Here is a 24,932-nt window from a genome sequence, read left to right on the forward strand (position 1 = left end):
TTGCCACCCCACGAGTTCGCAAATGTCAAGCATGGCAGTGAACGTTCGCTGGGGATTAACATCCTAAAACAAAATAGCAGGAGGCAAGTATCTTTTTGCTGGACTAAAATGCTCTATGCCGACCTTTTCACACGTTTCATGACACAGTTAAGGACAACAACACGGATGATTAGATAACCTGAAACGATCGAGATCCCTAGTTTTAATCGTTCACTAGATAAAAACTCAATTGAAAATCCTCTTGTGATTGTGGGATATGCATATACTCGTTTGTGCGAGCATCATCGAACATTACTCGAGTTCATTTGACTAGTCAAAATCAAAATCACAGCAATGGCATTTTCAACTACTTCAATGCACATCAAATCCAGTATTACAATATAATGGCTCATGAACTAGATGTATGCTAGCTAACACACACACACACACACACACAGTTGACTTGCCAATAATTTTTTTATACATGCTAGAAACCGTGGTACGGTAAAGAGCAATACACACATGAATCAACTATGTCCCGTGTAGTACCAATGGACTATGGTGATATATATCTCCATGTATATGGCATGCGGTAATTTTCAGATGGGACAAATGGCTTAGGGGGCATCTGCAGATTCTGTAAGCTTCCAGTTAACATATTTACCACCTTTATCATTGATGGCCGGCTTCTTGGGTTCCACTGAATACACCAAAGTGCCACGATTGCCAGCTGTCTCGCCTTTTCTTTCCCTTCTGGTGTCACTTCCAGAGTAAGCACCAGTTCCTCTCCAGTGATTACTTTCTCGTAGATCCACTCCGGGAGGTATTCCTGGTTCTGGCTCTCGGTACTTGGGTCTGAGTTCCTCCGTCCACTTACCATTTCTAACACCAACATGCCGAAACTGTAAACATCCGACTTGTAGGATATCCCACCAAAGTTCCTAGAGTAAATCTCTGGTGCGATGTAGCCCATAGTGCCTCTTGCTGCGGTCAACGTGATGATGCTTTGATCCCTTGTACACAATTTTGCAAGGCCGAAGTCTGAGATCTTCGGGTTGAAGTTGTAGTCCAATAAGATATTGTGAGGCTTGATGTCGAAGTGGAGTATGCGTTGGTTGCATCCTTGATGTAAGTACTCCATTCCTCTAGCAATGCCTAAAGCAATATCTAGCATTTTGTCCGGTACGAGGAGTTCTTGAGAAATAATAGAATTACCTGAGAATATATATTTCTCCAATGAATCTTTAGGCATGAATTCATAAATAAGAGCCCTTCTTGTCCCTTCAGAGCAAAAGCCAAGGAGTCGGACAATGTTTGTATGGTGGATTCTCCCAATAGTTGCAACTTCATTGATGAATTCCTGCCCTTCTCCATTAGAGTTCTCAAGCATCTTGACGGCGACAGGAACCCCATTTGGTAGCTCACCTTTGTACACGCTTCCATATCCACCATGTCCTAATTTATCCTTGAAGCGTCTCGTTATCTTTTTAATTTCGGAGAAAGTGTACCTTGTTGGTTTTGATGTATCATATGTCTTGAGAAACATTTCGACTTTCAAGTGTATCTCTTCGTTGTATCTTGTTTTCAGTGAAAGCTAAAGAGCAGTGGCCACCATCAACAGAAGAACAACAAATGCGGCCACCGATGATGTAGCTGAATACATGGAAACCAGCATATTCATTAGGGTTGGGAGCCATCACTTTAGTAATTGTAATGGGGATGGTACAAGGTAAGAGTGAGAGTAACTAGTAACTACTTCATGCTTAGCACATAAATAGTGTATTTTCTTCCTTTGTTTTTTGAATAAAAGTAAAATGTCAATTGGAGCAGTACCTGCAATGACTTTGACACGTGAACCTGCAAATAGCAAAGAAGAGAATACAATTTGGTTATTTGTTTATATGTAGAAGGGAAATTAACTATTAACTTGGGAAATAAAAGGTAAGATGTTTTATATGGCCAGGTGGGTTAGGATATAGTTTTAGTTTTGTATGAGAGGAAGAAGTGAAGAATCCTATTTTTGACTCCGACCCCCCGACAATCCTATTATTTTTTCTGTATGGGTTTAGCCTAAATCTAGGCAAGTAAAAAACTTGAAGGGATGTAGTTGGCACAGGGAAAAAAGACAGAGAAAATAGAAACAAAAACGTTTATAACTTGTTGGCTCACATCTGTAACCATATAAACTTGAAGTTCTAGGAATATGTTACAAGAAATTCTAAAGTAAATATTTTACAATTGAGAGATTGCTTATATTTTATCTCGAATGTGTTTTTTTTGTCAATCTGCATTATCATGAAAATGCTAAAAATTATAGCAGTGTACCGTTATACATAAGACACGGGCACTCACTAATTGATCAAATAAACCCATGTCATTACCATAATTATCATGATATACTGAACAGTAGAGTTGCTTAGTTTTTTCGAATTTTACTTTTTGACTACAGTTTTTCTCCAAGATACAAAATATGTGACCCCATTTTTGTTTCTTAGTTATCTGAGATTCAGATGAGAATTTCCACGGGCTTATAATATGTTTGCTCAAGCTAGCTACCCAAATGTTTTGTCATGCTGTTATGCAAAATAATTTAACAACAGAACTCCTCGAAATGCCGCACAGTTATGAGTACAATCTAAATAGGAAATTATCAGTGATTTTAACTACCAAGACTAGGAATTAACAAGATAGTATAGGTTGGTGTCGGTTTTGTCAAGTTAGAAACTGATTATACCTTTATGAGGTTGAGACAAGCAGAATGTTTCATTCCTCTGTGAGCTGAAGGCGCAGCGTTGCTCATTCAACTCGCATTTTTTTTTTGAGGATATTCAACTCGCATATTTGGCATTGATAGGCAACGGATGACGGCTCCTGTTCACTCCAGTCAGCTGCTATGTCGTAATAACGGAGGGTTCCTTCTTCCAGACCATGCTTGGATGCTGAGCCGTAATATCCTATGCCAAATATTGGGATGTTGGCATCTGAGATGACCTTGCAGTCCAATGGAAGATCATACATGAAAGCATCAGTTGCCACCAAATACGAGAAGTGAGTTGCGTTGTCAAGGCAGGAGATTGGGCCAGCGATGGCAGCGGCGGCCGAGGCAGAAGCACAGAAAGCACCTCTGTCATCATAGACAGGATACTGAGTGATCCCGCTTGGCGTGAACTCCCTTGAGCAGCCTACAAGCATTCCAGCTCCGGCGTAGTGTGGCGCGCAGCGGTAGCCGGCGTCAGCCGGTGGTGAACTTGTCGAGACGAGCTTCTGAATCATCGTGCATGCGGAGGCAAGCGGGGTGATGCTGAGGGAGGCACCGGTGTAATTTATGGCGGTGACACGGCATGGGCCAGGAAGTGGGTGAAGCATGATGGTGTCTTGGCCTGAGCATGCTAGTTTCACGCATGTCGTCGCGCCGCAGGGTGAGGATGATGATGATGATGATGATGTGTTGCTGGAATCAAGGAGCTGGAGCGGGAACCTGATCTGAGGTCCATCTCTGCTGCACCGAGACGGCGGACAGTTTCTGAAGAAATCTTGGTCCTCCCAAGCTGCCGAAGCCATGGCCGCGCCGGCTCCATGGCTGACAAGGCAGGCCACCAGGGCTGCGACGAGAAATACACTCATCTTTCTCCTGCTGCGCTGCAGAGGTGGATGTAGGTAAGCCTGGTATTGTGATTACAAAGACATTAGAAGAAGAGGAAAATCAGTAGCCTAAGCTGTGCTTGCCTGAGCAAGAACTTCCCCGGTCCATGAGTCAATACAAACACCCTGTACATATCGTTTTCTAGTACTTTGGCTTTGGCTGTGCGTCGTTGTAGATCAAGCTTCATCACTACAATAGAATCCCAGACCTGACACTGACATGTATCAACTACCTTGGCAAATCGCAGCGGCATATGCCAGCATCTGTGCCAGATGATACGAACTAGAATGAGTCAACAAGGATCATATATATATATATATATATATATATATATATATATATATATATATATATATATATATATATATATATATATATTATGGCACATCTTCTTTGTGATGACATATGGCAGCAGTGATGTTTTCATGTATATCTGGCACGTATTTCGTTGAGATGACATATGGACGCAGTGATGTGGACGTTCACCATCTCCTACCAGGCTCTTTTTTTATTATTATTTTCCATCATCGTCCCTTTGTGCAGTTTTTTTTTCACCCCTCTTTCCGCTGCAATGTGGGTGCAAATTTTTGCTCTTGGAACTTTTAATTAAAGGACGAGTTGATTGTGCCCCGCAGCCCAGTACTACAAGAGAAGGAAAGTCTACAACCAAGCCAAAACAAGAGCTAAAAAATGATCAGATATCCGTGGATGCCTCCATGGTGGTTGCTGCTGCATTTCCTGGTCGCGGTTCTTGCCGTGGATGTTGAGGGCCGACATGATAGGTACGCCTGCCCTCCTTTTTCTTGCGGCCATCTCCAGGGCGTCCACTACCCTTTCCGCCTGCAAGGCGATCCAATCGAGTGCGGTTCTCCGTCATACGAGCTGGCTTGCGCCGGCGACCGGGCTACAATTCAGATCAACACAGGGACATACTTGGTCACCTGAGATCGACTGCGAACTTTTGAACTTCTGGGTCGTGGACGCCAACCTGGACATGGGCAGCAGCTGCCCTCTTCCTCGCTGGGACCAGCGCTCTTACCTAAATGGTCTCCAGCGACTCGACTGCCTCGTCGAATTGATGACCTCCCCCGGGGTTACATGGGCCAACTTTGTGAATTGTTCGCGGCTGATCACCAACAGTAGTGACTACAAACCGGTGGATTGTCTGAGCACCAGCTCTTCCTTCGTCTATGTGTTGATGGACTCTTATTCTGTTGGGAAGCTTAAGGCTTCTTGCGGCTACTTGGCAATGGCTGCTCTGGGTGATCGGAGCATCCCATATGATAACGCAAGCCACGAAACTGTGGTACGATCCCTCAGGGGAGGATTTCCTGTTTGGTTTCCTTTCAGATATGAGAGGAGGTCGGGCTTCATGGGCTGCCTGAAGGATAAGATTGTGTGAGTTTGTGATCTATACGTACGCACACCATGCTTCTGTTCTGGAACATGCATATATGCCTGACTTCTCTACATTTTCTCCATTGTATTGCAGTCCACGCCCTGGACAATCAATGGATTATCTTGTCATGCATTGGCTTATGACCATTCTTACGGTTGATTCTGAAATCTTGTCTTGCGCATTTGTAGCACATAATTTTTCTTCGAGTGAACACCTTCGCCTGCTACACTTTATAATAGTATACTCCCCGTCGATATTGAAGTTCATTGCTGGTACGCACGCCAGCAGAGTTACACATATGTACTAGCTATGGTAGTAGTTTCTTGGCAATCCCACATAAATAAAATTGTTCTATATGTGCAGGAGTATGCAGGTTCGTGGTTGCTCCCCTGGTGGTACTATTCTTCCTGGCCCACAAATATTGGAAAACAAGAATCACAATCGATGCGGTCGAGAAGTTCTTACAAATGCAGCAAGTGATCGGCCCAACAAGGTATGCTTATACAGATATTGTCGCGGTCACAAGCCATTTCAGAGACAAGCTGGGTCAGGGAGGCTATGGCTCCGTCTACAAGGGCATTCTGCTCCCAGGCGATGTCCATGTGGCCATCAAGATGCTGGACGGTAAATCCTGCTGCGACGGAGAAGATTTCATCAGTGAGGTCTCCACCATCGGCAGGATCCACCACGTCAATGTGGTCCGTCTGGTCGGGTTCTGCTCGGAGGAAATGAGGAGGGCACTAGTCTACGAGTATATGCCCCATGGTTCTCTTGATAAGTACATCTTCTCCGCCGAGAAGAGTTTCTCCTGGGACAAGCTCAGTGAGATTGCCTTGGGCATTGCTAGGGGGATCAACTACCTGCATCAAGGATGCGACATGCAGATTCTACACTTTGATATCAAGCCGCACAACATCCTTCTTGACACCAATTTTGTCCCAAAAATTGCTGATTTTGGCCTTGCCAAGCTATACCCAAGGGACAACAGTTTTGTGCCGTTGAGCGCCCTACGGGGAACAATCGGGTACATAGCTCCTGAGATGGTATCCCGGAGCTTTGGCATCATATCTAGCAAGTCAGATGTTTACAGCTTCGGGATGCTGCTGTTGGAGATGGCTGGAGGACGCAGGAACGCGGCAAACTCAAGCCAGGCATTGGAACGCGGCAAACTCAAGCCAGGCATTCTACCCATCGTGGGTGTATGACCGGCTAACTAAACATGAACCGGCCGGGTGAGATATCTGCTGAGATGCATGAATTGGAGAGGAAGCTGTGCCTTGTTGGTCTGTGTTGCATCCAGATGAAGTCCCACGATCGGCCAGAGATGAGCGAAGTCATAGAGATGCTCGAAGGGAGCGTTGATAGCATGCAGGTGCCTTCAAGGCCATTCTTCTGTGATGATGAGCACAGCCCTGTAGTGGAGCCTTACCATTTCCTCTCTGAGCTGACTACCATTTGGGAGGAGGGTGAGTGAAATTTCCTTTATGTTCGATGAAGTAAATTATTACGAGGCGACAAATCTTGTGAAAAGTTGCAGTAATGGTTGTTATGAACTATGGAATGTGAATGTTTTATACAGCACTCTATATTATAAGCCATGCTTCCTGTGAATGTTCATCCGAAATACAAGCACATTATGTGTATCGAGTGTGAGATTTCATTTATCCCATTGCCCAAAAGGGTGTGAACAGTCATGAATTTTTTTGAAGAAAAATGAACACCAGAGGATTATACATGGGGAAAATGTAGTACGTACATGACATATTTTCTGAACTGATGGCGTGCTGCAGTTTTTTCTTCTGGCGCTGTTTGTTGGTTTCCAATGCCTGTAGCTCCTGATGGCACATCCTTGCAGCCTAACTGAAGAAGCATGAAACCATGAAACTATTCAACACGTTATGACAAAATGGCATAAAAAATCGGAATCTGCAACCTATTAGGAGTAGTTGTTTTTCAGTTTGCAATTACTTTCAACAGATCAGGTGTGCACTTGTTTTTCAGTGAGGTTTGCTTCTCTGTTGTCAGTGCAGCCGGGCAAAATAACTTACTTATAAAGGAAGATTCGATGCGTGCTTCGCTGTGCGGCATAATATTTGGATTTGACATGAATTACATTTCATCACGTATAGATCCCATAGATGATTAAAGAGCGCTTGAATGTTGGAGTAATAAATTTGGAGGAAACTTGTGTTTTTAGGGGTGAGGCAGCTTGCCTCTAATTGCGTACATGTGCGGGGCGCCGCCGAGAGGAGGTGCGGGGAAAGGAAGGAGACATGCCCCTCGCCGCCGCATCCAGGTCATCGTCGCAGACTTGCCGTCGCCTTAACCTCCCCTTTCGCCGCCGCCGCCATTGGCCTGCTCTCGCTTGCACGCGCGTGGCGCTGGCCTGCACAGGAGTCCCGACGGCAGATTACTGAGCTGCTCGAGCGGCGGCGGATCTCACTTGCCACTGGGGCGAAGTCGTTAACATGGTGGGCCTTTTCAAAGAGTAGGGCGACTTGGATCTCGGCCAAATTTTTGAAAAAAAAAATCAAATATTTTTGGTTTAAAAAAAATCTGAAAAAATTGTATAACTAAACAAGGATGTGAGGTGTATGTGTGTAAAAGTTCAGAATGAAATTCGTTGAAATGCGACCTGCAAAAAAGAGACAAATTCATGGTCTGGGAAAATGAATAGTATCATGTGTTAACCCCCCCCCCCCTTTTTTTTTGCACAGCCCTCATTTTAACGTATTTCATCCTGAAAATTTACACAATTGTGCATTATGCCTTCACCTATATATGTATTTTTGTCAGAATTTTTTGAAATGTAAAAATATGAATTTTCTTGAATTTTGAATTTTACATTTGGAGGCCTCCATGAAGCTCGGCCTCCAAAAACAATTTTTGCTTTTCAAGGCTGACTATTAGGGCAGAGTATACAATTAATTGTTTTGAATTAATGAGGATCAATTCAAGCACCTGCATTAAAGTAAAAAAAATGGCCACAAAAAAGTAAAAACAAAGAGGACAATGCTAATGATGTAAAGAAATGTAGTACATGGAGTATAAATCAATTGTAGATGGTCCAAAAAAATTCAAAAACAATTTTCTGCAGAATTAGAAAACAATTTTGATGTTTATGTTAAGAAGGCCCTAGGTTATAATTTCACATCAGGCCCTCAAAATCTCAGGACCGGCCTAGAGCAGCGGCGTCCGACAAGAAGGATGTGGATGCAGAGAAGGAGGGAGCAGGAAGGAAAGTGGTCCGCGAAGGAGGGTTTGAGTGGACGAACGGTGGTCCGGATGCCTGCAAATCTCCACCAGTTTGCGTCCGGTTTACAGAAACTCGAACAAACGGACACATCGACGGGCAAATACGGATCTATATTAAAGAGACAAACTATGTCCAAATAGCTCGGTCCGAACGTAATGCAGACATCTTAGAGGAGATGCCCTTACACTACACGCGCACTGTTTTTATTTTGTTTCCCTTTTTCTCGCTGGCAGTGCATCGATGGATCATAAATTACAAGTGGAGCCGGTGCACCACACCTCATCATCACGACACTTATTTCAGCGGACACAGCTGCTACCTTCGCGACAGTGCCACTGGCCCAGCTTGCCTCGCCTTCCTGCCATGGCACGCTCACAGGTCGCGGATCGAATACGGTCAATTGGACAGCGACATTTCCACTTTCATTACCGGGGTACTGATTTTTTGACCGAACACAAGTTGGCAAGAATACAATGTTGCCGGGTAAGTACAACTTAATCGGTTGGCTATTTGTTCGATTATGACGGAATTTAAATACGTCCAAAAATGAAACTCGTTGAATGGAAGATATAATTCATGTCACTGTTATGTGTTAATTTGGATACATGAATAATAAGTTTTTTTTTCGAACACGCAAAAGCTTTGTGTGCCGATGCATTAGAAGGAGAAGAAAAGAGAATGTATAAAGAATGTGCCGTCGCGAGACTGCGGGTACTGACAAGACCCACACGATGGCTTATGTCGAGCGACCATCAAACCGCACAAATATACACAGACAACACCGGCAGCTAGCAACGACCTAAGGGATCCCAGTTAGGGTCGAGAGCCCAACCTCCATTGAGAACGTTGCAAGCTGTCTGGATGGACAATCACCCTATGACGGACAATCATTTTGCACTGGAGAGCACATCTAGAGCTCGATCTCCACCGAGATTTGTCGCCATAACTCGTGGGCGACCCCATCGACCTTTGAAAAATGCGCCTATCCGCTCCTTACAAAGCATCGATACCGTAAGAAGCGCGGCGAAATCAAATCCTCTGTGTTGTGACTTTGGGATTCGTGCACGAGACTCCGGCCACCAATCGACGGTGTGGAGTCCGGCAATGGAACCATGTGTCTCAAACCGCAGGGAGAGAATGACATGTCATACCTTACGGAGAAAACACACCCAGCGGTGAGGTGGTCCCCAGTCTCATCGTTCTGATCGGACAACCCTATTATACACGGGCCAGGAGAGGGGAAGGTGGGCAAGTCGCATTAGAAGGAAAACAAAAAAGAACGTACAAAGAATGCGCCATCGTGAGACCATGGTTACTGACGAGACCCACACCATGGCTTAGGTCGGGCGACCATCAAACCACACAAATATACACATACAACGCCGGTGCAACTAGGAACGACCTAAGGGATCCTGGTTACACTGGCGGAGCCACGACAAGGCCGAATGGGCCGTGGCCCACCCAGATTTCTGCAATTTATACACTGTTTTTTTTACTTCTGGGCCTTGGAACACCAACCCACAAGATGTTTTCCCTCTGTTTGGCCGGCCCAGCCCGCCCAACAATGGGTTTGAAGCTCCGCCACTGCCTTGTTAGGGTCCAGAGCCCAACCTCCATTGAGAACGTTGCTAGCTGTCTGGACGGACAATCACCATATGGCGGACAATCCTTTTGCACCGGAGAGCGCATCCAGAGCTCAATCTCCATCGAGATTTGTTGCCATAGCTCGTGGGCGACCACAGTCGCCCTTCGAAAAATGCGTCTATTTCGCTCCCCTAGGGAGAAAGTATCGTATCCCTAGGGAGAAAGCAGAAACCACAGTCGTGGGCGACCACATGTGTCAAAAAGTATCGTATCCTCTTTCCCTAAGGAGAAAGCAGAAACCATTAACAAGTGGAGGTTCGATCTTTCACCCAAAGAAATTGAAGGGTTGGGGAATATACCCCTAGTCCTTCCAGTTCATCAGAGATCACGTTCAAATTTGACACATGTGTCTATTTCATAAAGGTGAAATATTCTGTCAGTCTAGCAAGATGCCTATAATGTCATTATCGGTCTTACTGTTTATCAGCTCAATTTCACGAAGGTACCCGGCGTGTGTTTCTCCAAAAAACCATGGGGCCACAGATTAGTTAGCCTGTCCTCTCAAATACATATAATTAAACAATACGTCAAGGATTAATTAGCCGTATTCTTTTAGGTAAATAATAATTAGTGGGTTAATCGGGTCGTCCCCGCACCCGCAGAAAAATAATAAAACGGCGGTCCAGTCGTAGGGGAGGGGAGGCAGCCCAGCAGCGGAGCGAGACGGACGAGCGCCACCGCCTCCCCACCAGAAAGCGGCGCGGCAAAAGGGACTGAAACCCTAATCCCCGCGCGCCACCGCCTCTCTCTCTCTCTCCCGGCGCCCAGATCCGGCCCTCGCCCGCGATGGCCGAGGCTCCGGCGGCGAGCCGCAGGGCGGAGGAGGCGGGGAGCCGGCGCCGCGCGGAGGAGGAGGCGGAGGCGGCGGCCGCCGCCGACGGGGACGGGGACAGCAGCGTCTACACCTCCGAGGACGAGGGCACGGAGGACTACCGCCGCGGCGGCTACCACGCCGTCCGCCCCGGCGACACCTTCAAGCAGGGCGCCTACGTCGTGCAGTCCAAGCTCGGCTGGGGCCACTTCTCCACCGTCTGGCTCGCCTGGGACACCGCCCACTCCGTACGTGCTGACCACCCCCTTCGCCTCGATATCCCCTGTTTGGATCACTCCGTAGGATTCGCAAAGATATTTAGGAAGAAAAATATCGATCTGGATGCAGCGGTTTGCCTGCCCACCAACTGTTCGCTCTTTTGCCTCAGAGCATATGCAGGAATGCTAACTCCATTTATCATTATTACTGTTCTATCCCTCAATCCTATCACCCTGCGCGAGTTTACTCCTCTCGGTTCAGGCTGCTGCTGTCCAGTGTTTCTGAATCTGTTGGTTATGTGTGCAGAGGTATGTGGCCCTCAAGGTGCAGAAGAGTGCACAGCACTACACGGAGGCTGCCATGGATGAGATCAAGATCTTGAGGCAGATTGCCGATGGCGACCCTGAAGACTCCCGCTGTGTTGTGAAGCTTCTTGACCACTTCAAGCACTCGGGCCCCAATGGGAGCCATGTCTGCATGGTGTTTGAGTTTCTTGGTGATAACTTGCTCACCCTGATCAAGTACACTGACTATCGTGGTATTCCGTTTCCAATGGTTAAGGAGATATGCCGGCATGTGCTCATTGGCCTTGACTACCTCCACCGCGAGCTTTCCATTATCCACACTGACCTGAAGCCTGAGAATATATTGCTCGTGTCCACCATTGACCCCTCGAAGGATCCCCGGAAGTCAGGTGTGCCACTGGTGCCCCCTGCTGCAAGGGCCATCGAGCCACCTCCAAGGGCACCTGCTGCACCATCAGTAAGTAGTGGCCTCACCAGGAACCAAAAGAAGAAGATCCGGAAGAAAGCCAAACGTGTAGCTGCTTCAACTTCAGAAGGCAATGGGGCAGTGGCATCCGCTGACACGGACGAATCAGATGACAAGGGAGATCTGAGTACAGCAAATGAGGGCAGTCCTAGCGAGGATGGGGACAGGAAGAGAGGAGGGGGGCCTAGGCGGGGCAGCAAAGGGACTAGGAAGAGAATGGCGATGGAAGCTGAACTAAGCTGCAAGCTGGTGGACTTTGGAAATGCATGTTGGACGTACAAGCAGTTCACAAGTGATATCCAGACAAGGCAATACAGATGTCCCGAGGTCCTTCTGGGCTCCAAGTACTCTACATCTGCCGACCTGTGGTCCTTTGCATGCATATGCTTTGAACTTGCCTCAGGAGATGTGCTCTTTGATCCGCATAGTGGAGATAACTTTGACAGGGATGAGGTATTTCTGTTCATTTCCTCACTTTGATTTCGACTGAGAACATACTTTCAACATTATGGATTTTTACCCTGTTTATCACCTGTTAAATGATATTCCCCATTTTAACTTAAGAAAGGTAGTCATCGCGATCAACAGCTGACTCTCTGATACCTACATTCCAGCACTGTAGTTTTTCTTCCATACCCTTCATTTACTTCTCCAAGTTATTTGAAAACTGAGCCTCTTGTAGCAGGTTCTTTTTTGTTGCAAAAATTTAATAATTACAGTTAAACTTGCATTGTTATTGTCATGCTATTATATATCTCTTCTGGTTTTAGTTAAGCGTAACATCACCAATCTTTTAATGATAGCTGGGCTTGGGCTTGAAAGACGTATATGCAGTTTGGTTGCTACTGGGACTGCACAGCACAAGTCATGGCCCAGTTTTTTTTACTTAGTAATTTTGGTTTCTTAGTTTTTTAAGACATCCATTTATTCCAGCTGCACTTTATGAAAATATAATGAACTAAATAGCAGACAATGCTATGGTGTCAAACTGTCAGTAGCCATCTGGTTATGAAGCTGTCATTTTAATTATGAAATAGTCACCGTTCGCTCTTCCTTGCAATTTCTGGAAACAATTATGTGAAATACTACCGCCTCTTGAATTTGTGCTAACTTTACACACCGTGGGCTGAACTGGGATCTTGGTATTTAACCATGATAAGCTAAAGGTATTTTCAACATGTTTAATAAAGTCAGTTTGGCTTCTTTGTGTATTGTACTATTATATGGACAGCTAGAAGATGAAAACTATATTTGTTTGAGTTGAGCTTAAACTAAATCCTTTATGCTGTTTGTTCTAGTCGATTGACTGCTGCATATTCTGCACTCAACTGCTGAGTTCCACTACATATATATTACTCAAACTCTTTGGAATCTCATTTGTGAAGATCTCTTTGAAAAAGTATTCTGAGTAATCTCTTTATGATTGTCGACCATGAAAATTAGTTGGAAACACGATACAAATTATAAGTAGGCGTAGACTAAGACATGCTATTTTTTAATCAAATCGTCTACTCTTACTCTCTTTTTGGAGTTCATTCTGAGCAATTCCCACTTGAAGCAGGATCACCTTGCGCTGATGATGGAGCTACTTGGAATGATGCCTCGAAAGGTAAGGGTGTTTGCATTTTCCTTTTTAAGCAAATGCTATAATTGTTCGTAGTTTTGTGATAGATCCTAAATTGAATTTCCATTTTGTAGATTGCCTTGGGTGGCCGATATTCACGTGACTACTTCAATCGTTACGGAGACTTGAGGCACATCCGTCGCTTGCGGTTCTGGCCTCTCAGCAAGGTGCTTGTTGAGAAGTATGAATTCAGCGACATAGATGCCATTGCCATGTCAGACTTTCTCGTCCCGATACTTGATTTTGTTCCCGAGAAGCGTCCGACAGCTGCTCAGTTGCTTCAGCACCCATGGTTTGATGCTGGACCCCTTCGACGGCAGCCCAGAGCGCTGGCGGACACGGCTGAGAATCCAGTTGATGGCGCTCCAGAGAACAAAGGCAAAGAGAAAGATGATGAAAGAGATGCAATGGCTGCGGAGCTGGGGAACATCGCCATAGATGGCGCTTCTTCATCCAAGACAGCGAAGGATCCCCAAGCAGGTTCCAAGCAAAAGATTGCAAATGGTACGCCTTCTAAGAAGTGAGGTGCCATTCGGTCTACAAGAGTCGGTTTTGGGTTAAGATTGCTCCATGAGTGCTCGTTAGGTTTGTGATGTGTTAGGATATCCACCCATGCGAAAAAGAGTAGTAGGCCAGACATGTGTTGTATGAGGTTGGTCGAACAGGATTAGATTTGTTGGGGTTGATGCGGCCCCTGACCTTTTTCACGGACATATTCTTTTGTACTATCAGAATCTGAAATTTTTTTTGAAGTTGTTTAGGAGTGAACGGCGGCGGATCATTTGTGAGGGAGTAGCTTTGTTTTTATGCGTGAACCACGTGAAAGGCGCTGTGGGTTGTGACTTGTGAGGCTGTCTTCCGGCAGGCCTGAGATACTTTTTACTGTCAGTTTTGCCAAGCACATGCGCGGTAAGTATTCCACATCCGAGTCCTATGTCTTACACGGTGATCTGTGTGGGTATTTTTTTATGCTTGATTGAGTCACTTCGATGTGCAATAACCACGTCCCCTAAACAGATTGATTTGCTTAATAAATTGAATAATATAAGGTGTTTATTGTGTTTTGGGTAATTTGAACTGTGCATATAATGGCTACGCCCAGGGATGTCTAACGAAAATTCAACACACTCCATGCGTTTGCAGAGTAATCTGTAACTGAATTCTGGGGCTAGGCTAAATGGCAATGCTGTTTATCTACAAAACGATGGTGCCCAGCGCAGCATCGACAGGGCAAAAGGATTGTAAGTAGAATCTCTATTAGATGATGAATCAGGCATCGGCGCCGTGCACCATCCTCTTGACCAGCGTGGCCATGTACCTGCCGTGGTGCTCGGCGAGGGCCAGCTCCAGCTCGCTGGGCGGCCTGGAGCCGTCGCCGGCAAACACCCCGCCGCCGTACGGCGAGCCCCCGCGGAGCTCTTCCATCTCGAACATCCCCTCTCTGAAGGTGTACCCGATGGGCACGAACAGCATGCCGTGGTGCGCCAGCTGCGTGATCGCCGTCCACCTGCAGACAGAGGAGACACGAACGGACGAACACGGTTACGGCTGGCCGGAGGCGAAACCACGCGATCTGGCGGCGGTGGCCTGAAAGAAAGGCTTACGCGGTGGTCTCCTGGCCTCCGCACTGGGTGCCGGTGCTGACGAAGAAGCCGGCGGGCTTGCCGGCGAGGCGCTGGCCGCGGCAGAGCGGCGCGGTGGAGTCGAAGAAGGCCTGCATCTGCGCGGCCATGGCGCCGTACCGCGCGGGGAAGCCGAAGAGGAACCCGTCGGCGTCGGGGAGCCCGCCGGGGTCCGCCACGGGGATCCCCTCCGCGTCCATCTCCGCGGCGGCCTCCAGCGCGCCCATCCTGGCCAGCACGGCGCGCGGCAGGGTCTCCGGCACGCGCAGCAGGATCCCCAGCGCGCCCGGGACGGACCCCACCCCGCGCTGCACCGCCCGCGCCAGGCGCCGCACCTGCCCGTACATGGAGTAGAAGACGACGTAGATACGGACCTGGCGTGGCGCCGGCGCGGCGGTGGCCGGGGTCGGCTCTGGCGCGGTGGTGGCCGGGGTCGGCTCCGATGCGGTGGTGGCAGGGGCCGGGATGAATGTGCGGTCGCGGCGGTGCGGGGGGAGCGGGAGGCGCTGGCCCTTGCTGAACACGCAGCCGCCGCCCTTGCCCATCGCTGCCGGCGGGGAGGGGAGCGACGCCGGTCACTGGCTCACTCTGACACGACACGTAGGAGCAGCGCGCGCGATCGGGACAAACGAACGCCGCTGCGGCCGCCGGCCCGTGCGGGTCGTAACCGCACGCGAGCTGGGCCTGTACGGCCCTTGCAGCAGGTGGGATCCAAATGCAAGCCCAGTGGATCCTGTGAGGCCCGGTTTTAGTCTGGGCCTTGCTCGGCCCGATCCGAACGTATAAACAACCTACCCACGTGAATTTACAAGTCAACCACTACCTGCTTTCCTCTGCTCCTGCACACCCGCGGCCATGGCGAATCCGGAGGCCAGCAAGCCGCCGGGACCCGACGAGCCGGCGACGGAGCGGCGAGCTGACGAGACGGTGCACAAGGACGGCGCCGGCAACCCACCTCCCCCGCCGGTAAACCGCTCAGAGCACAAGCATCCAATTATATCTGTCTGAATACTGTAGAATTCTCTGAGCGATTATTGGTCTGCAGTTCTTGGAGGTGACCTTCAGGAGCTCCGGCGAGGTGCGGCGGTTCGCGGCGGGGACGACCGCCCGTACGCGCTGCACGCGGTGAACCGCAAGCTGGCCCCCGGCGCCCCGGCGGCGCTGCACGTGGAGGCGGCCAAGGAGGGGGAGGAGCCCGTGTGCTTCGGCCCCACCGCGCCCCTCGCCGACTACGGCCGCGGCTGGCGGCTCCAGACCGTCACCGAGCAGGACGCGCCGGGCGCGCATCATCACGCGCCACCGCCCGGAGACGAGGGGAAGGGGGCTCGCGAGAGGGAACTGCTGAGGAAGAAGGGCGCCTCCGTGTACCTGGCCAAGATCGGGCTCGCCTTCGTCTTCCTCTTCCTGCTCGGCGGGCTCTTCACCTACCTGCTCGAGACCGTCCCCGACATGATCCTCGCCTCCACTCCTCCTCAGTCCATGTAGCAGGATCTTCGATCAAAAAATTTGTCATCTTTGGAAGGGAATTCGTGTTCCTGCGAAACTTGTACCAGAAACCACCACAGCTGATCAAACAATTGATCCTGTACAATTTTCTTGTGTAATTCTTAATCCGCATTGTGAAGTCCAATTTGGTGTCCTCATCTTGAGATAAATGTCAACGACGGCTGTATGAGAACACACAATAAAACACACCAAAGCGTGTCCGACACACCACAGGAAAAACCAAGGAAATGCAGCAGGGGGTTTGAGTGGATGAAAGGAAACTGCAGCAAAGTACAAGTTCTACATGTACTGATGCCTCATTTTGTCATCTTGGAAACCAGCTGATCTCACAATCCTCGTTGAACATACACATAGCGGCGTCACGGCGAGGAAGATAAATCCGTCTTCTGCAATTATCAATCCAACTAATTTTTGCAATTCTTAATCCGCTTTGCGAAGTGCAATTTGGTGCCCCCAACTTAAGATAAATGGCAGTGACAACTGGTGCCCGAGTATGATAATGAACCAACCAACCAATGGCTGGAGTTCTAGGTAATACAGCTCTGTCTCGCTGTTCCTTCAGAAGTTAATGATTCTTAATCCGCTTTGCGAAGTCCGTTTTGGCGTCTTCACCCTATCAGATAAATGTCAACAGCAACTCTACCCAAGCACAACAATGAACCAATGATAAGCTTTCCAAGTAATGGACAAACTTTCAGAAGTTCAATGGTAGAACACACAAGAAATTGTGCCTGACAGGGAAATAGACATCACAGTACAGAACGGCATGAAAATCATCAGCTGAGCATATCGAAAGCTATTTTCTTCCGCGAAAAAAGATCAACACCTATTTTGTTCATCGTTACATGTTACAATTCAACTGTTAGTGTTTATGTCCGTGTGAGGCAGTATGCTATAGTACACACCACCGCCAAAAAAAGCAGGTGAAAACCTATGGCCTAGCAGAACTCATTTGCCCTCAAGAAAAACAATGCCTGCATCTTCAGTGTTGCTGATATCCAGACAACTGAAAATGTGGTGTGTTAACCGCATCAGATAAATGTCCAGGCCTGGTGTATGATGACGAGCAAATGATTGGTATTCTAGTTGAACGCAGAGTTGGCTGTTCTTCAGAAATGAACGATTCCACAATAATAGTTGGAAAACGCTGAAAATTCAGTGTCAGTACACATAGAGAATGAAGCGCACGAGGGCCTCCTTCGATTTGTAGGATTTCTAAAACTGAGTAGGCTAAACACATTTCTTTTTTGGCAAACAAATCAGTGATAACTTTTTTGTTTTATATTGTGATAATGACTTCCACATACTAGAAAGCTCCCATCAGTTAACAATAACCGTAAAGAGAGCCTGTTAAACAAAGCAAAGCTCGCAAAGGAAGACAATTTTTTACTCTTATTTCTAGCAGATACGGACTTGAACGAGATACAGGCTTGAACTTCACCGTGCTCTGTGCGGATTGCCCAAACACGTTGGGCCATGTCAAGAGGGAACTCGACATCGCCTTCGAAGGCGATGGTAGCCCCATCGTTGCTCGGACTAGTCACCTTCAAGCTCACCTTAATCGTAAGAAATGGCTATGGATTGATGGGCACCGTAACATTATACCGCTGCATCTGCCACAGGTGCACACTGCCATCGCCGCCAGCGGAGGGGTTGAGCTGCACCTTCTCCTCCTCCCAATCGTAAGAAATACATCATCGTCATCACCAAAGAGGCGGAGGCTGACCCGAACACCGACCCCCAGGCCTTCCATCATCGTCACATTCCTTGAACTATATGGAAACAAAAAGCTATGAGGCTTTAATCCAGAATTTTCACCCGAAGGCCGACCTAGCTCAGTGGTAGAGCGCGTGGCTTTTAACCACGTGGCCGTGGGTTCGATCCCCACGGTCGGCGTCCTTTTTTTCTGCCGCAAAAAAAGGGTAAGGCACATTACAAATAACACTCAAGAAAATACCCAAGAGTGTCTGCATACCGTGATTAGCAAAAACTATAAACTGATTGATTCTCATTGATTTGGACTATTTATAGTTTTATACATGAGGCATTATAAACATTGCTTGGATCACACATATTATAGAAGTATCAATCTTGTACAATTTTTGCTCTGGCTTCGTTTTATATTAAAGCAACGATCAACACCTCTCATTGATTTGGACTATTTATAGTTTTATACATGAGGCATTATAAATATTCCTCAGATCACACGTCTTACTAAAGTATCAATCCTGTACAACTTCTGCTTTCGCTCCATTTTATATATAAAACAACGATCAACAACACCCAATACAAATGCACACCCTCAAAACACACGCGCACACACATCCAAGGCATGATACATAGACGCTGAATGTAACAACATCAATCCCTCACGCTATAAGAGCATGCGAGGGCTACAATCGTGAATACGCCACCGTAAAGAAGTGAAGTCCAATCTATGGGCTCTAATGCATATTGTGATTAGCAAAAACTAAAGGGGATTGATTCTCATTGATTTAGACTATTTATAGTTTTATACACGAGGTATTATAAACATTCCTTGGATCACACATCTTATGGAAGTATCAATCTCGTACAACTTTTGCTTTCGCTCCATTTTATATATAAAGCAACGATCAACAACACCTAGTGCAAACACACGCCACACACGCCCACACACATCCAAGACATGATACATAGACGCTGAGCGTAGCAACATCATTCCTCACACTACAAGAGCGCCCGAGGACTACAGCCGTGAACACGCCATCGTGAAAAAGTGAAGTCGCATATGTCAAACCGTGGGCTCCAATGCATACTGTGATTAGCAAAAACTAAAGGTGATTGATTCTCATTGATTTGGACTATTTATAGTTTTATACACGAGGCATTATAAACATTTCTTGTATCACACATCTTATAGAAGTATCAATCTTATACAACTTTTGTTTTCGCTCCGTTATATATATAAAGCAACGATCAACAGCACCCAGTACAAACGTATGCCCTCAAAACACACGTGCACACACATCCAAGACATGATATATAGACGCTGAGCGTAACAACACCATCTCTGGCACTATAAGAGTAGCCGAGGACTACAGCCATGAATACGCGACCGCGAAGAAGTGAAGCCGCATATGACGAACCGTGGCACCAGGGCGGCGCCTTCAGAAAAGGGACGACACTGGAGCGCCGCTGCCGTCCGATCTAAAGATCACAGTTTTCCCCTGGAGCAATATGACGAGCAATGAGAGTCGCGACGATGCCTTCAAGAAGATAGAGCGTCCTCGGTCCGTCCGAAGATAGAGCGGGTTTTCACCCCGGCCACCACTCACACGGCCGTGGCAACCGGGCAGCACCAAGCCACGAGCTCTACCCATGAACATCGCGGAACCACCACTAGGGCCGTCACCCCGGCATCCTAGACCTTGACACCACCTCACCCGAGACCCGTCGCTACCCCAACCAAAGATACGAGTGGAAAGGACCCGCCTTGTGCACCCCTGGGCGGCCTCAAGTGCCGAGATCCAATAGACCGGCCAACACTGGCCTCCATCGACCTGTCCTGCGGCACCGGGCGCAAGACGAGCTCGGTCCTGTCGCTGGGCGCAAGACGAGCTCGATCCTGTCACTGGGTGCGAGACGAGCATAGTCCTGCTGCCGGACGCGAGACAAACTCGGTTCTGTAGCCGGGTGCGAGGTAAGCTCGGTCCTGTAGCCGGATGCGAAACGAGTGATGGACCACAGCTGAAGGAGGGCCAACCCATGGACGAAGATAGTGCGGGACGCCGAAGTGAGGTATCGAAGGTCGAACCGGACCACCTACAAACGAGCCGATGCCAGAAATCTAGCCGCCGTCGCAGCTGACTCGCCAAGCTGTCGTGATGCCGGCGCGGTGAAAGGAAGCCCCCACGCAGAGGACAGAGCATGTCGCTGCCGCCACCCACGGCTGGAGCAACAACCACGCCGAGCCAGTGCCACAACCCGCGCCGCCGGCCAAAAAAAGGGAAGATCTGGTCGGCACGCTCGCTCCACCACCACCGCCACCATGGCGCCGCTGCCCCTGCCTAGCAGCAAAAGGGAAGAGCCCATGAGCCAAGCCGCACGCAGCCCGCACAGCACGACGAACCGCCCGTGTCAGATCCGGCCGGAACTGGCCGTGGCCATCCCGCGCGCCACCACCCGGACCTCCAGCATGCTGCCACCAGCCCATCCCCAACGAGACCCGCCGGGGAGGCACCACACACCGTCCACGGCCGCCAGAGCGCCCAGATCTGAAGGAGCCCAGAGCAGGCCGGTACCACCTCCACGAACGCGAGTGTGCCCGCACTACGAAGCGAGCACCCACGACCCCGCCGCCTGCGCCCACCGTGCGCTGCCACACCCCTCGCCAGCGTGAGACCACCACTCGCCGTTGTCGTCCACCGCCGGCCGCCCCCTAGCGCGAGGAGGAAAAGCCCCACCGCCGCCCACGCCGTTGGGCTTCGCCCGTCAGCGCAACCAGGCGGCGGCGAGGAGGGGACCCAGGGGCGAATGCCCCACTCGTTTTTTTTAGCTTACGTGTACCAGACCCAGAATATACAACGCTGCCCCCACTCATCCCAAGGTATTTGCCCTCACTTCCCTTTTTTTTCATGCTGTATGTTTAAAGCCCGTATATGAAAATTAGATAGGTTATTAGCCCAGGGGCCCATCCAGAACGATCAGGTGATTTCGCTAGAAACGTACTGGAGTAGGTCTTCGGGAGTCTCGGATGTGATCGTCGCCTGTGCTCGCGTGAGGCCTTGACGAGCCGAAACCGCCGCGCCGCCGCCTGCGGCTCTACGCTGCACATACACCTCGCCTCTAGCGATCAGCCTCGACCTGCACTGAGCACGCCGGCCGGCCGGCCGGCCTGCCATCCCCAAGGAAGAAGCCGTACCAATCAATTATTCAATCAAGGTAGGCCCTAGGTTTAGCTCTCTCCTTTTCTTTCTAATTTCCCCATTATCATTTTATTCTGATTTCCATGTCAAAAAGGCAGTGAATTGTACCAAATATCCTTGTGTATAAATTGTAATACACAAATCGGTAATTAGGTTGATTGAATCTAGGTTCCCCTACTAATTCCATATGAATAAGTTTGAGCACATGGGAGTAAAATGAAATCAATACTAATATTCTGCCTTCACGGTCTCAATTTATTTAACGCTAACTACTTGGCATTGACAGGAAAGCTAATGGAGAGATGTTTATCTGTCAATGTTTATATGCTCTCTATATTCAAACATGTTTCATCTTCCTGCAGCTTGAAGGCTAGAAAATCAGGGACGTACCAACAAAAAGGAACGGCATATTCAAGCTATTCTGCCTTAACTGGTCAGTTTACGTTTTGCTTTCGCAATGAACTTATCATAATTAATTAATTATGTGTGTGATAACATTATCTTATAAGGAAGTGTGTGATTTTGCTTCTAACACACTATATGAATGCTTGTGTGGTTTTTTTTTTTAATTTTTAGCCATTAGTTCCATAGATGTTTCTGAAAAAAATACGTATATATCATCGCTCCCTCTCATTTTTCATCCTGCCCTCCGCCCCTGAGGGGGCCTAAGGTCCGGCGGCTAGGGTCGCCCCCCCCCCCCCCCGGTTGCTCGCGGGAGCTACGTGGGAGGGGGACGCGGGAGGGGGGAGTCTGAGTACCTTAGCTCTCGTCATCTATCCTAAGAATCATTTGTTTATAATGTTGAGAATAAAGGGCAGCCCCAGTGCATGTAGCTCCCGCTTGCGCAGGGTCTGGGGAAGGGTCCGACCACTTTGGGTCTATTGTACGCAGCCTTTCCCTACATTTCTGTAAGAGGCTGTTTCCAGGTGTTTATAATGTTGAGAATCTCCCCCCAAAACCCCCTGAAAAATGTAATGAGTAATACAGTAACATGATATACCGTTGAAAACTCCTTTTAAAACTCGGAGGAGAAAATATAATGAGAAAATGATATGGTATAACTAATATTGCCTCATCAAAAACCTTTCATAAGAAACCCGATTGGAAAACCCCCAAAATCCTCTCATGTGCTTTCTCTTCGACGGATATGTCGTTTCCCGCGTCACATTCTTGCTGGCACAGATCCGCAATAGCCGGCGTTGATGCCACGCGATGTGACCAGACGGGAGGGCGGTGCTGACCGATGTGATCAGACGGGCGTCATCGCTAAATGCGGACGCGTCCTCCCGAGAAACCAACTCCAACCATTATTTTTCACAAACGAACGACCATAACTGGAAACCTTTGAAAATTCAGGTCCGCAACTAGAGCGAATGAAAATGCAGGAGTATCTTGTCTTTGTTTTCTTGAACTTACACTAGAGAGTCTTTTTTTTTTGCGATTGAACAATGGAGAGCCTTTAACGCACCGTAGGAAAAACTAAGGAAATGCAGTAAGAGTTTTGAGTTGATGAAATTGCAGAAAAATATTAATAAGTTTTGCATTTACCGATGCATCATTTTGTCATCTTGGAAACCAGCTGATCTCTCCTCGTTGAACATTTACACGACGAGGAAGGAATCCATCTTCTATACATCTTTTGTACTAATTCTCAATCCACTTAATTTTTGGAACTCTTAATCCACTTTGCGAAGTGCAATTTGGTGCCTTCAACTTCAGACCGATGATAGTGACAACTGTGCCAATTATGGTTGGTGTTCTAGGCAAATCCAACTCTCTCTCTCTCTCTCTCTCGTTGTTGTTCCTTCAGAAGTGAATGATTTTTAATCTGCTGCGAATCCCAGTTTGGTTGGAGTCTTCACCCCAGCAAATAAATGTCAGCAACAACTCTACCCCTAAGTACAATAATGAACCAATGCTTGGCTTTCCAGGTAATGCAGAGCTCAGTTATTCAAAAACGAGTGGTTCCACGATACAATGGCCAAGACAACGAAAAATAAAATGGTACAACACACATGACAATGTGCCTGACAAGGAAAAAGACATCACAAGACAGCACGGCATGAAAATCATCAGCTGAGCAGATCAACAACTATTTTCTTCGGCGAAGAAAAGATCAACACCTATTATGCTCATCTTTACATGCTATCTCTCTTGTGAGCCAATATTATATATTTCACACCACCACCAAGAAAAGTGGGTGAAAACATATGGCCTAAGTAAACTCATTTGGAATCATATAGGGGTGGATTAACGAGCTGCTCGGCTCGTTAAGCTCGTACTCGTTAAGCTCGTACTCGTTAAGACTCGTACTCGTTAAGATTCGGCTTGTTAAGCTTGTTAAGATTAACAAGCAGAAAACTTTGCTCGACTCGATTCGTCTGAAGCTCGCGAGCACTCGTTAACATATTTTGATGTGTCACTATCTACAGGATGAGTGTGTAGATGTGGTTTTTAAGAAGAAAAGTGGTGACTACAAAAGAAAATGCACTAGTTTGTTGCCTCCTATGTAGATTAGATTGAATAGATGGGCCGAGGTGCTACAAAATTTTTATCATCACATAAAATAAAAATATGTGTTGTGTTATTACTAACGAGCTTAACGATTTTTGATGACTGTTTTCACTTAGTTTGCGATTTTCCTATTTCTAGATTCGAGCATTGTAATAGAGAAGCAAATAAAGTTGCTCATGAACTTGCCAAGTTGACTAGATTTTCTTTCATTTCTGATTGGTTTGAGGAACCATATAATGCAATTGTACCAATCCTCATAAACGATGTAATGATTATTTCTAATGAATAAAGCTTGAACTTTCTTTCAAAAAAAAAACGAGCTTAACGAGCTGAACTATTGAGCACTCATCAAGTTCGCGAGCTACGAACTTTTAGTCCAACCCCTTTTTTTCAAGTCAAACGAGATTATATTGATTAAATCATGGAGTTACACTCGTTTTGACAGAGATTACATAAGTCATCGGGACCAGAGCCCAACCACACGGCAGTATGGCGAGAGGTGGCCATATTGTGTCATGTAGTGCATGCATGATTTGATGTTCACATCCTTCATTCAGACTCCTCTTCGTCTCCTCTACAAGTGTTGCCACCGGTGACCTAGTAAGACTATGAGGCCAACTCCACCGCACGACCCCAAATCGTCTGGCCCCGTCCGTTTGGGGTAAAACGGATAAACGAGACGTCCCAACGCGCGACCTCATCTTAAAAAAATGTCCGTTTCTGGTCCGCATCGCTTCATCCTGGGCGCAAACTTGGTTTGTCTTTGCTCCAAAACGGACACAAGCGGACACTTCTGCGTCGTCCTCGTTCGGGGCATGTCCTCCGCATGTGACCCCATGGCCCGCCTGTCATCCTCTCTGTTTTTTATCTCCCATGGCCCACCATGCCCACCCACCATCCTTTCTTTCTCCACCTTTTCTCCTCTCTCTCCTGCTCCACACACCAGCCATGCCGGTGCACGCGAGCGGCACGACGAACAGGGGAGGCCATGGGCAGACGAGTGCGGACTGGGCGAGGCGAGCAGGCGGGCGCACGAG

The 24,932-nt window shown here is 47.7% G+C and overlaps 1 protein-coding gene, 1 long non-coding RNA gene, 1 other non-coding gene and 3 pseudogenes across 3 annotated transcripts; 4 read left to right on the forward strand and 2 right to left on the reverse strand.

Annotated features, from left to right (window-relative positions):
• Positions 1-508: 508 nt before the first annotated feature.
• LOC119297993 lies at positions 509-3,717 on the reverse strand (annotated as a pseudogene).
• Positions 3,718-4,330: 613 nt separating this feature from the next.
• LOC119297995 lies at positions 4,331-6,509 on the forward strand (annotated as a pseudogene).
• A 4,052-nt stretch (positions 6,510-10,561) lies between these two features.
• LOC119303131 lies at positions 10,562-16,617 on the forward strand (annotated as a pseudogene).
• LOC119303130 (probable NAD(P)H dehydrogenase (quinone) FQR1-like 1) lies at positions 14,498-15,544 on the reverse strand. The gene is made up of 2 exons (XM_037580220.1): positions 14,951-15,544; positions 14,498-14,853 (listed from the first exon to the last, which is right to left on the reverse strand). Exons 1-2 carry the CDS (start codon positions 15,511-15,513, stop codon positions 14,616-14,618), a joined length of 801 nt encoding a protein of 266 aa, XP_037436117.1. The 5' UTR covers positions 15,514-15,544; the 3' UTR covers positions 14,498-14,615.
• A 1,681-nt stretch (positions 16,618-18,298) lies between the features above and the next one.
• TRNAK-UUU lies at positions 18,299-18,370 on the forward strand. The gene has a single exon. It is a non-coding gene; the product is annotated as a tRNA-Lys (tRNA).
• Positions 18,371-21,199: 2,829 nt separating this feature from the next.
• On the forward strand, positions 21,200-23,696 carry LOC119297996. The gene is made up of 3 exons (XR_005145783.1): positions 21,200-21,397; positions 21,744-21,814; positions 23,313-23,696. It is a non-coding gene; the product is annotated as an uncharacterized LOC119297996 (long non-coding RNA).
• Positions 23,697-24,932: the final 1,236 nt, after the last annotated feature.

This window comes from Triticum dicoccoides, chromosome 5A (assembly GCF_002162155.2).
Source record: "Triticum dicoccoides isolate Atlit2015 ecotype Zavitan chromosome 5A, WEW_v2.0, whole genome shotgun sequence".
Classification (NCBI taxonomy): Eukaryota; Viridiplantae; Streptophyta; class Magnoliopsida; order Poales; family Poaceae; genus Triticum; species Triticum dicoccoides.

Coding starts and splice junctions, on each gene's coding strand:
- LOC119303130 (XM_037580220.1), bottom strand. CDS start 15,513: ATGGGCAAGGGCGGCGGCTGCGTGTTCAGCAAGGGCCAGCGCCTCCCG. Junction 14,854..14,950: donor GGAGGCCAGGAGACCACCGC/GTAAGCCTTTCT, acceptor CTCTGTCTGCAG/GTGGACGGCGATCACGCAGC.